The sequence below is a fragment of the Acinonyx jubatus genome, chromosome C1 (assembly GCF_027475565.1).
Source record: "Acinonyx jubatus isolate Ajub_Pintada_27869175 chromosome C1, VMU_Ajub_asm_v1.0, whole genome shotgun sequence".
In the NCBI taxonomy this organism is placed as follows: domain Eukaryota; kingdom Metazoa; phylum Chordata; class Mammalia; order Carnivora; family Felidae; genus Acinonyx; species Acinonyx jubatus.
In genome coordinates this window covers 98,837,757-98,849,967 of record NC_069381.1, presented here as the reverse complement: position 1 = coordinate 98,849,967, position 12,211 = coordinate 98,837,757, and the positions used below count along the sequence as shown (strand labels likewise).

The 12,211-nt window shown below is 39.3% G+C and overlaps 1 protein-coding gene across 4 annotated transcripts in view; it reads right to left on the bottom strand.

The window, feature by feature from the left end:
- MAN1A2 (mannosidase alpha class 1A member 2) overlaps positions 1-12,211 on the bottom strand; it is a 176,080-nt gene that overhangs the window by 137,191 nt on the left and 26,678 nt on the right. For all 4 annotated transcript variants that reach the window (XM_027058270.2, XM_015076677.3, XM_053214669.1 and 1 more), the window contains exon 2: positions 1,127-1,382. In XM_027058270.2, the coding sequence (XP_026914071.1) occupies positions 1,127-1,382 (256 nt within the window). The remainder of the gene's footprint in view (positions 1-1,126; positions 1,383-12,211) is intronic.

Below are 12,211 nucleotides of genomic sequence, written 5' to 3'. Positions count from 1 at the left end.
TTCTAGCAATCACTGAGGCTGTAGGTGGTCTTGGGAGTCTTCTAAACACACACTGTTATTTGAATTATTACATACATAAGAAAATATTTCAATAAATTCTAATGACATCTAAAAAAAAAAAGTCAGGCATCTCAAAAAACAAACAACAACAAAAACCCCACAACAATCTGTCAACATTTCCCCCATACAGTCTAAATCCTTTAGCAGCCAGTGCATAAAACAGACTCCAGGATCCAGAGTACAGTTCTATTTCACAATTCCATCAAGGTCAAGTTCTTACACTAATTCATAAGGTCAAGCTTAAAGAATCTACTAAATCTTCCATGTTCATTATTAGAATATATTTGAATACATATCTGACTATTTGAACTAAACTTACTGTCTTATTTTATGATAAACAATCCCTTTGAAATATTGTTGATGCTGTTACAACCTGACAAAATCTTTTTTTTCACAGGCACTGCAACTGCAAACTCTACCAAGAATTAGCAGGAGTTCTAATTGACAAAATTTAACTGTAATATTCACCAGACTTTCCCCTCTCTGTTATTGTCTTTATCTCCAAGTAATTCCTAGAATAACAAATTGAAAGACTTCTGAGATTAAACAATTTAAAGAATTCTGAGGTCAACCGCTTCCCATTCCTCAATCCATTGAGACTGTTTGGAAGGAATCTGCAGTGTGGTTGAGGGGTTTCATGACCCATTCCTTAAAAGATGGCAGATATAATGTTAACTTTTCAGGAGCATGTTTATGAGGAGATTTGCATAGTATCTAGCAGAGTCCCTTGTAAGTAAACCCTTAAGAAATTTCCTATTCAATGATAAATTATTTACAGATCTAGTCTACATTATTTATAAAATGCTGACTATCAAAAGATCTCTCAATACAGAATGGTATAACAATCCAAACATTATATCAAAATTTTAAGTGTCCAATAATATTACAATCCATATTAAGAAAGAGTGAGTTCTAGCCTTTACTGCCAACTTGGAATCTGAACTACGACCATGACCCAAAAACAAACAAGAAAAAGTATGACACGATAGATGATACAAATGTTCATATATATTAAAATCCAGTCAAATGCCATAACCATTCCATATCATAAATCTCAGCTTATTACCTCTTTAATTTTTTCCCTTTTCTTTCTTATGTCATTATCTTCTGGGTCTCCACCATCTATTCCTATTAGATTTGGTATAGGGACTGGTGGCAGTGGCTTCTTCTCTTTTGTCTTCATTTCTTGGACTACCTTATTTTTCTCTGTCTGAATTTCTGCTCGGATTTCCTCTCTCGACTTTTTTAATTTTTCTTTTGCTTCTTCCAGGGCCTTCTCGTGATCAGCTCGAATTTTATTTCTCAAACGTTCTTCTTCTTCCCTGTGAGAAGAAAAAAAGACTAGTTAAGAATAACCCTTAATTACTTCAATATAAAATTTAAAGTTTCTACCAAACCCTGGTAGATGTTGTCTACTCCTGCCGTTAAAAGGTAAGGATGATCTGTGAGAGACCCAGCTCTATCTGCCCCTACAGGATACATGTAACTTGGTATAAGCCCTGGGTGCTAAACAGTAAACACTCTACAAGCCTGGAGAAGAGGGAACCTAGAAAGAAAGTTACAATTGCAGGACCAAAAGAGCAATCCGTAACTTGTCAGGAGACACATGAAAAAGGAAAAGTGGGAGAAGGAGAGAAGGGAGGGGGAGAGGGGCAGAGAGACAAACCAGAGAGAAAACTAGATGGGGGAGAGAAAATTAGTAACAGAATTAAGTATGAAGAGGGGACAAAAATATAAATATGGGGTCAAGGAAAGAGATAAGTGGAAAAGATAAGAGCTCAGGAAATTTTTCATTTGTTACATAGTACAAGACATGCTTCTAAAACTTTCACATTTTGGAAATACCATAGATCTTAAAACACAATTCCCAACTGATGTGGGCAGAATGCTTAAAACTCCCTTGAGCCCTCGTTAAAAATACAGATTCCAATTCGGTAGGTCTGTATGAAACCCATGAATGTGTATTATTAAGAAATCCTCTGAGGAATTCTGGTATGCACACAGATTTGGAAGCCACTACCGCAGGGGATGCCTACAGGGTCTTTCACCCAGCCCTAGTTTTGTGAGAGCTCGATCTTCTCTCCACACATCTGCCCCAATCCACACGAATGAATACAAGAGTGGTAGTTACTATTTTCCAAATCAGCCAATGATGACTCCTCTAAGGGTAAATATCTAGCTCCACAGTCAGCAGAGTCCCCTCTCCAGAAATTTAATTCAAACTCTGCACGCAGCTGGATCCACAACATTGCTGGTGGGAATATAAAATGGTACAGCCACTCTGGAAAAGGTTAGTGATTTCTTAAGAAACTAAACACGCAACTATCACAAAATTCGGCAACTGCGCTGCACATTTATCCTGGAGAAGCGAAGGCTTATGTTGACACAAAAACCTATACACAGCCCATGGCAGAAAGACAAGAACTGTATGATTCCACCCATATGAGACACTCAGAGTAGTCAAAATCCTAGAAAGGAGAACGGTGGCTGCCGAAGGATGGGGGAAAGGGAAATGGGAAGTTCCTGGTTAATGGGTAGAGCTGCAGCTCCTACAAGATGAAAGAGTTCTGGAGATGGCGGCTCAACAATATGACAGCATTTACTACCACTGCACCGTATGCTTAAAAATAGCTAATGTGACAGATGTTACATGTATTTTACCACAATTGCTAAAAATTGGGGGGGGGGGGGGGGCGGATCCTATACAGGAAAGTTGGTGACGGCTTTACCCATAATAGGCAAAAACTGGAAACAACCCAGGTGTCCTCCAACAAGTAAATAAACAAACCACTGTTTCTACTTGGTATAGCCACAATATGGAATACTACTTGCAATAAAAAGAAATAAACAATTCATCTACACTTGAATGAATTTCAAAGGTATTACTATGTGAGTGAAAGAAGCCAGTCTCAAAAGGTTACATTCTAGATTTTTTTTTTTTTTAACGTGACATTCTCAAAAAGACAAAAATGTAAGGATGGTGAATAAATCAGTGGTTGCCAGGAGTTACGGATGGGGGAAGGGTTGGCTATAAAGGAATAACACGAGAGTTTTTTGGGATGATAGCATTGTTACGTATCCCAATTATAGTGACTATGGGAATATGTACGTGTTTAAAAATCACAGAAGTGTACATCGAGAAAAATATCAATTTACAGTCTAATATTAAAAATTAAATTGTTAAATGTTTAGAGAAAAAAACTGGATTGCTAGCAGTAAGAAGGGGTGATGAGGAAAACATGAGAGAGAAAAGAGGGGAGAGAGCAACACAGACAGTCAGGGCAACACAAGGGAACTTGAGGGCAGGGAGAAAGCAGCCATGGGGCCTGCAGACAGACTGGAGGTGAGAAGAATGCAGCAGGGGGGAGCCAAACAGAGTCTCAGATAACAAGGCAGACACAGGCAAGCACCGCCCAACAGCCTTCCAGTCCCCCTCCCTCCCCTCACGACACAGAAACCCTGTGCCTAGCCCCAGAGAAGAGACCATGATGTGTCTATGCCAACCAAGTCTTTCTCACACACCCCTGTAGCTAGGGGTGGTCGCAGAACCTTATTCCAACTACAGAGACAAAAGAGGACTACTGGGAAATATTTTCCTTTTGGGATTAAAAAACGGACAGAACCATTTGAGAAAAGAGCCTGTTAGCTACTAAGACCAAATCTACCTGAACACAGATTCCAGTCTCCAAATGCGGCTGTGATGCCTAAAGCTATGATAGTCAAAACGCAGGAAGCCTGGGGACAAACGGCCAACACGGCTGAGAAAAGACAACAAAGAGGTAAAGTGCCTACTGATATCACTGGGTTGCTGCCAGGGCCTTTACTGGTCAGTCCCATAATTTCAGACAGGGGGGTTGAAACAGTGGGGTGTTCTTTCACTTCCGTCTAAGAATTTTTCCAAGTCACTCACTCAGTGAGCAGACAGGTACATGGTCAGGAAGGCAAAGGCCTAGGACTAAGCACCAACGAAGAAGCACATCAAACAGAGACGACCAGTTCTTTCAAGGGCAGTTTCTGTCCTGATGACAAGTGGGAGAGTCTCTATAGGGAACTACACTTTCCGCCTCTAGCTCCAAGCACCATGTCACCACTGAATGGCACACGGAAGCCCCCACCATGTTTGCAGTGGCTCATCTGTGCCATCACTGCGGAAAGCATCTTCGCCCACCAGTGCACCTCCACAAAGTTGGGTATTACATGCCACTTTCTAGAGCCTACCCTGGGAACAAGGGAGAAATACGGGCCACAATACATTCTATGTCCCTCTCCAAAGCTTCACAATGCACAGGGGTATTTTAAAGGCTCTGAGAAGTCCCGCAATAAAAGTGCCTAACACCTCCTAACTTTATTTAGTCACAGTCCCCATTTTCTTCACACACCACTTTTAGCATGCCATGAAACACGCCGCCACAGAAGATAGCCCTCCAACTATGCCATCAACCAAACAAGCCCTTGGGAGAACCCTGCCACTTTTTTGCTGTGTGGCATTAGATGGATGTCACCTCTCTGAGCCTCCTTTTCCCTACCAACCTCCCAAGACTGTTGTCAGGAGTAGATGAGATGACACAGGAGTCTAAGAGTATAGAAAAGTCTTTATCAACTCAGTTTTCTTTCTTCCCTTACTACCTACCCTCCCCCCCCCCCCCCCCCCGAGCCATTTAACGATTTGGGCTAACATCAGCACTCTCAGGTACCAGGACCAACACCCAGAGACATCCTGCAACTTCTCGGCTTCCCTGCACTGAATGACACAACAGCTTCTGGGCAAACCTACAAGGACTTAGAGGGCACCAAATGCTCTTAAAATGGGGCCAGCCTCCTGCAGAACTAGGAGAGAGCTGTGCCCTTTCTCTTCCAGCCCTGACTCCTTTGCCCATATGTCCATAATACCAGTTGGGGCCTTCAGGATTACCTTAGAAATAATAGTGGGCATGAGTGTAGAGAAACTTATTTTCATTTACTATTCTTTAAATGCTAATATCTATTATTTCTCTGAAAGTGAAGAAGATATTTGATAGCAACATATGTGAACAATTTTCAAATTATACTTTAAAAATTATTTTTAAAAATAAAAATTGAGGACACCTGGGTGACTCAGTCAGTTAAGCATCTGCTTCTTGATTGTGGCTCAGGTCATGATCTCACGGTTGTGAGTTCTAGTCCCACACATCAGGCTCTGCGCTGACTCTCTCTCTCTCTCTCTCTCTCTGCCCTTCCCCTGCTCGCTCACTATCTCAAAAATAAACATTTAAAAAATAATAATAAAATAAAAATAAAAATTTGAACCCTCTAAATTGCAGTACTCTGTACAAAAGCCCCAGTCACATTATTCCAGTTCATTGTTAATGGCATCCAAACGGTGTTCACCAGAACCTATAGACACTGGTTCACCAGAACATTGTGCAGAGCTTTATTCAAAAACATTTTGAAAATCTAAAAGACCTATAAATTTGCATTTGTCCCAAATAATTATTTGTTTAGCAATTTAGTGAGCATAGTCACCACAGAATAAACACCATGAACTGAAGTGCAAAGAAAGACCAGTCTAGTCCCTAAGAGGAACTCCAGAGTCCAAGGAATTGAGTCAGACCTCTTGTCAATCGGGTGCCAAGAAGAACTGTTTTATAGTTGGGGAGAAAAAATACTCAGAGTAAAAGTACTTAATCCAAAAGTCAGGAGACAATTCTCTTTCCAGCTCTGCCCCAACTTACTCTGCAATCTGGCACAAATCACTAAAAACCTCCAAGATCGGTATTTTTGGGGAAAACACATATTAATACTACCCTGACTACACCACTCGGCTAGTGATATCCAAGGTAAGTAAAAGTATTCCATTAATAATATCTAACATCCTAACCTCTCTGCTAGTTTTCTTCCATTTTTTATTTTCATTTCATCAGTGTCCTTTCAAGGGGCACCTCAAATTTTTAGTGGCCAAATCTCTAGCTGTTTATAGCAGCTGAATCAACTCTTTCGGATGTTTATTTTCACCTACTTGATCTTTTACTCACATATTTTCAAGATTTTTTTTAGCTTTGATATCTTCAACAGATAACCATGTGAACCTCCACCTGTGTATGTCTGTACCTTTCCATCAGTGACTTGTATCTTTTTGTTTAGTAAAGAATCCAGCCTTGTCTAAAGGGAAGTCTGGCCTTTGTCCTCAATTTCTCGCATACCTGATGAAAACGTCCTTGTGTATGGTGGGTGCTGGCCACATCAGACAGTCCCAGAGGCAGGGCTGGCCACTCTAGAAACACCAATAGTATGACTTAGGGTGAGGGTTCTGGGTCAAACAGTTTCACGGAGACTGACTTCAGTCATGTGGACAATCAATTAATCATGCCATAACAAAGCCTTAATAAAAACTCTGGACACCAAAGCTCAGGCAAGCTTACTGGCTGGCATATGTACTGAAACACACTGATGGGGAGAGACTAATGTCCTGACTTCACAAGGACAGGATACTAGAAGCCCCACGTTTGGAACCTTCCTGGACTTCACCCAATGTGAAGTCTGACTATAAACTCTATCCTTCTCCTGTAATCTATAATTCTCTCATGAATGTAACAGCTTTCAGTAAGTTCTGTGAGTGCTAGCAAATGATCAGGCCTGAGGGTGGTAGTAGGAGACCCCTGAAATTGCAGGTCCTGGCAGAACTGAGGTTGTCTTGTGGAGAACTTTGCCATTTGACTAACTCTGAATACCTTCCAAGGCTTCCAATAAAATTTGGCCTTACATCTATAGGTTCTCATGAGATCTGAAATTGCTTTTTTCAATTATGTTTAATGTGTAATATTTAACTCACTCTTTGATACCTGACACATAACGTAAGGTTTGGTTTCTTTGCTACCGTTGTCTTGTTTTGTTTTGTCCTTCCACACATCCTGGATCCTTGAAAGGCAAAGGCGAATGACAAAAAACTAATAATTGTTGTGGCTTAGATATACAAGACACTGGCTTAGTCAGTTACTTATTTAATTCTGACACCAATTTATGAGGCACCCTCTATTAAGCACTGTACTCCATCTTGTTAGGAAAATACTAAGGCACAAAGAGAAAAACTAAGTAATCTGTTCAGGGTCATAAAGCTAGTAAGTAGACTAGACACAAACATAGGCATTTTGACATATGTATTTATGCGAATAGTGCCTTTCATAGAAGAGATGAATTGTATTAAAGGGTTTGTCTCTTACTGTGCAGATACAAACACTATTTCTCAATCTTTTCTCCCTTCTTCTTTCATCCTAGAGCCCTCAATTTTTAGCTAAGCACATGCTCCTGCTAAATAAAACTCTACTTCTCAGCCTCCCTTACTGAAGCTGCCCTACAGAATTTGTATGATCAGAAATAAACTTTTATCTTGCTTAAGCCACTGTTGTTTTGTGACTTTTATGTTTGGTAAAATGACCTAATATTAACTGAGCCACTCTCCAACCTACATGTTCTCTTTCCCTCAGGCTTTCATTAGTATCTGAGGGCTGATCTGCCAGAAAGAAACTAACCAGGTGATAAATTTCAGTCTCCAATTAGAGTATTAAAATAAGTCATGTTTGGAAACATTGTAAAGGGCAAATACAGCCTCAGTTACATGAGGATCAGTAAGATCACACTGAAATCTTATTTGGCAAAGATTTAAGCAGATCTACAAATACTTCCCCTTTATGCTCATTCTCTTCCTCTCTACTCTTCACCTAACAAACGTGAAGTTCCATCCATCCTTAAAAAAACTAAAACCTTCCCTCAAAAAAGTGCCTGTCTCCACATTCATTGGTGTCTCCCTTCCTTCTACCCACTATACTTTTTCAAAAAGTACCACACCTGCTGTTTCCATTTTCCTTAACCTCACATCATTCGTCTATCTGTGACAGTTAAAAACCAACAACGAAGTTCTCCTTTGAAACTACCTCTTCCTCATACTTGCCTTTCAAACTGTTGATCACACACTGGCTTTACCACCATCAATCCGCCCCAAAATGTTGTATTCCATTCTCAATTCTGTTCTCACTCTATGTATTCCTCCTATTCAACACCAACCGTTTTCTCAACTATTATATTAAAAACAAAAACACACAGTCAGCCTTTACCATAAGGTTACTAAGTACTCCAAATCCAAATTTCTAACAGCATGTAAGACACCATGCCAAACACCTCCAATTCAACATGTCCAAAACAGAACTGAATGATTACTATGAAAAAGGGACAATCACAGGCTAGGTTCATTCACGAACACAGATTCTTTTTAATTAAAATATCAGCAAAGTTAATCAGCAATAATAAAACATAGAAAAAAAATAATTCATCATAACTAATTGGACTCATCCCAGAAATAAGGACAGCTTAACATGAGAAAATTCAATCCATGTAATTTACCTATTACTAAAGAATAAAAATTATACAAATCATTCAGTAGAAACAGGAGAAACCTACATTTTAGGGAATTTGGGGTTGCTTTCATGGTAATTTCAGATTAAGTCCATAGTTATCAGTCAATGAATTAAGTTCAGCTTAATTCAGTGATAATCAACAAACAGCTACTAAATGTGAGGGAGCTAATAATCCAATAAATATGTAAACAAAGTAAATATAAGATGAGTGGATCACAACAAAGGAAGTAAGTAACTACAGGTATTGTAGGTTGTAGACAGGAGAGGTACTGTAGGCTAGACAGAAGAGGTAAGATATCCACAGAAAAGGTATTTTCTAAGCACACAAGTATGCCTTGAGAAGATTTACATAGCAGAATAGCATTTCTAATGCGCCTGCGTGGCTCAGTCAGTTAAGCATCCAACTCTTGGTATCAACTCAAGTTATGATCTTATGGCTCGTGGGATGGAGCCCAGGCTGTCAGCACAGAGCCTGCTTGGGATTCTCTCCCTCCTCTCTCGCCAACCCCCCAAAATAAATAAACATTAAAAAAATTTTAAAAAGAAATGCATGATCTTCAAATACAAATTAAAAGGAAAAACATGAGTTTGCCAGGCAGATGAAGAAAATAAAGGCAAGCAAGGTATAGACGGGATAGTATATAAAGATAGGGAAGAATTGACACAACACACCAGTTAGCAAATAAATTGCTTTGGATGCTAAATGATAGTGTGCGTGGTGAGAGAGGGTACAGTAGAGTAAAACAGACCAGACCTAACAAGGAAGCCAGAGAAGACAAAAGCTCAATCATGAACAGAGCTTGCACTGCATCCTGATGACACACACCTGTACTTAAATCTTAAAAAAACAAAAACAAAAACAAAAACCTGCCTCTTGAGGACTGACTACTTGGGGGTAGGGGGTTAGGGAGGAAGATGATACAGGAAATGGGAGTTAAGAGGTCACAAGGGCCTCTCAAGCAAAAAAAAAAAAAAAGATAAGGACCTAATAAAAATCCATCTAAAGTAGATATGCAGAAGTGGGACCAAATATCGGAGATCTTAGAAAGGCAAGGCCAATAATATTTAGATAAGTGATTAAACATGAATGGGAAAAAATTAAATGATAGGTTTTTTACTATAGTGACTGGATAGAAAGGGGTAGTTAACTAGCATTAACTAACTACAGTGACCTTGAGTAAAGGGAAAGATGAGAAAAAAACGAGTAGGTATGGTTTTACACATGCTATGTTTAAAAAGTCAACAGAGCAAGCAGATGTCCAGGGCTGAAGACATGGATTTGGAAATCATCAGCCTCCAGAGGAGCTGAAGCTCCCACCTGACTGCTCACTCACGTGGGTGAACTTTATGGTATGTAAAGTAAACCTCATAAAGATGTTTATTAAAAACCAGGAGCAGTTATTCTGCTACCAGACAGCAGTTTTCAGAGCAGGGAAAAAGAGGGTTTTATAATAACAGGGTCAATACATCATGAGAATATAGCAAGAGAATATAACAATGTAAACATTATATACCTAATCAAAGGGTTTCGAAATATGTGAAGCGAAACTGATAGAAATAAAAGAAGTAGACAAATCCATAGCATATTAGGCAAATTCAACACCTTTCATTCAATGATTCATAAAAGAAGTAGAAGGAAAGTCAGTAAGGCCATGAAAGGCAGACAACACACCATCAACCAACCTAACCTAACTGACATTTAGAAAACACACTACCGAACAACAGCAAAACACACATTCTGTTCAAATGTAAACAGAACATTTACCAACACAGACCATTTTCTGGGCTGTAAAACAAGTCTCAATACATTTAAAATGAGTCAAACCATACAGAGTATGTTTTTTGCCCTCACTAGAATTAAAGTGGCAATCAATAACATGAAGGTATCCAGAGCATCTCCAAATATTTAAAGAATAGAGTAATACATCTCTCAATAATCAAGATTCTAAAAAAAATGAAAAGTGATACCAGACGGGGGCACCTGGATGGGTCAGTCAGTTAGGCCTCCAACTCCTGATTTCAGCTCAGGTCATGATCTCATGGTTGGTGGGATCAAGCTCCACATCCAGCTCTGTGCTCAGTGTGGACAGCCTCTCTCCCTCTCTCTCTCTCTGCCCCGACGCCACTCACACACACTTGCTCACTTGCTCTCTCAAAATAAATAAACATTTAAAAACACTTTTAAAAATAGGGATACGAGATGACTATAGTGATGGATGCACGTAAGAGCTCATATACTAACCACCACTGAATTGTACACTCTCAGGGGTTGAACTGTATGGTATGTGAATCAGATCTCAATAAAGCTGTTTTTTTAAATTTTAAATTAGAAAGTGCCTTCAACTAAAAGATAATAGAAACATCAAAATTTGTAAATGAAGCTACAGGAATCCTTACAGAAAATTCACAGCACGAAAATGCAAGTATGAAGAAAAGAAGAAAGGTTAGAGGGACAGTTACAACACAACCAATCCATATTAGAAAGATCTTACGTAAAGGGCCTCAGGTTCTACTTAACAGAAAAAGAGAAAATTAAACCTAAAGTCAGCAGAAGAAAGGGAGTAATAAAAATGAAAAAGAAAACAGAAAACTGAACATTGAGCAAAACCAATGAAGCAAAAAGCTCACGCTGAGATTTAAAAAAATAAATTTCTGGGGCGCCCGGGTGGCTCAGTCAGTTGAGCAACAGACTTCGGCTCAGGTGATGATCTCATGATTTGTGAGTTCGAGCCCCGCGTTGAGCTCTGTGCTGACAGCTCAAAGCCTGGCGCCTGCTTCTGATTCTGTGTCTCCCTCTCTCTGCCCCTCCCCCACTCATGCTCTGTCTGTCTCAGAAATAAACATATACAAAATTAAAAAAAAATAAACTTCTGACAATACCATTAAGAAAGGGTAAAAAGAGAAGCCACAAATTATAAAAACTAGAATGAAAGCACCAGCAAAACTACAATACTACAAATATTAAAATTATCGTAAGGGACTATTTTTTTACTAAGTTACATCAAAAAGTCAACAATCTACATTTCTTGTTTTTTTAAAAAAATAATAATACTTAAGTGGAGTCAAGAGGACCTAGATTACCTGAAAAGCAAGTATCTGTTAAAGGAACTGAATGTATACTTAAACCTTTCTACAGAAAACTCCAGTTTAGATGATTTCAACAGTGAACTCTACCAAGTATTTAGGGAAGAATTAGTCTCAGCTCCACAGAAACTCAGGAAACAGAAGAGGGGATACTTCTCATTTCATGAGGGCAACATTACCTTGATACCAAACCAGACAGAAATAATAAATAAATAATTGCTCCTTGTGAACATAGAAAAACACTTCTATGATTTAAAAAATACGTAATGAGGGGCCCCTGGGTGGCGCAGTCGGTTAAGCGTCCGACTTCAGCCAGGTCACGATCTCGCGGTCCGTGAGTTCGAGCCCCGCGTCAGGCTCTGAGCCGTCGGGCTCTGGGAGGATGGCTCAGAGCCTGGAGCCTGTTTCCGATTCTGTGTCTCCCTCTCTCTCTGCCCCTCCCCCATTCATGCTCTGTCTCTCTCTGTCCCAAAAATAAATAAACGTTGAAAAAAAAATTGTTTTAAATACGTAATGACTAAATGGCATTAAATTCAAAAACCAAAAGATGCAATTTACCATATTAACAGACTTTTAAGAAATGACTGCATGATCGATCATCTCAATAGATACAGAAAAGACATTTGGCCAAATCCCAATTCCTATTCCTGATTAAAAAAACAAAAACAAAAAACTCTCAG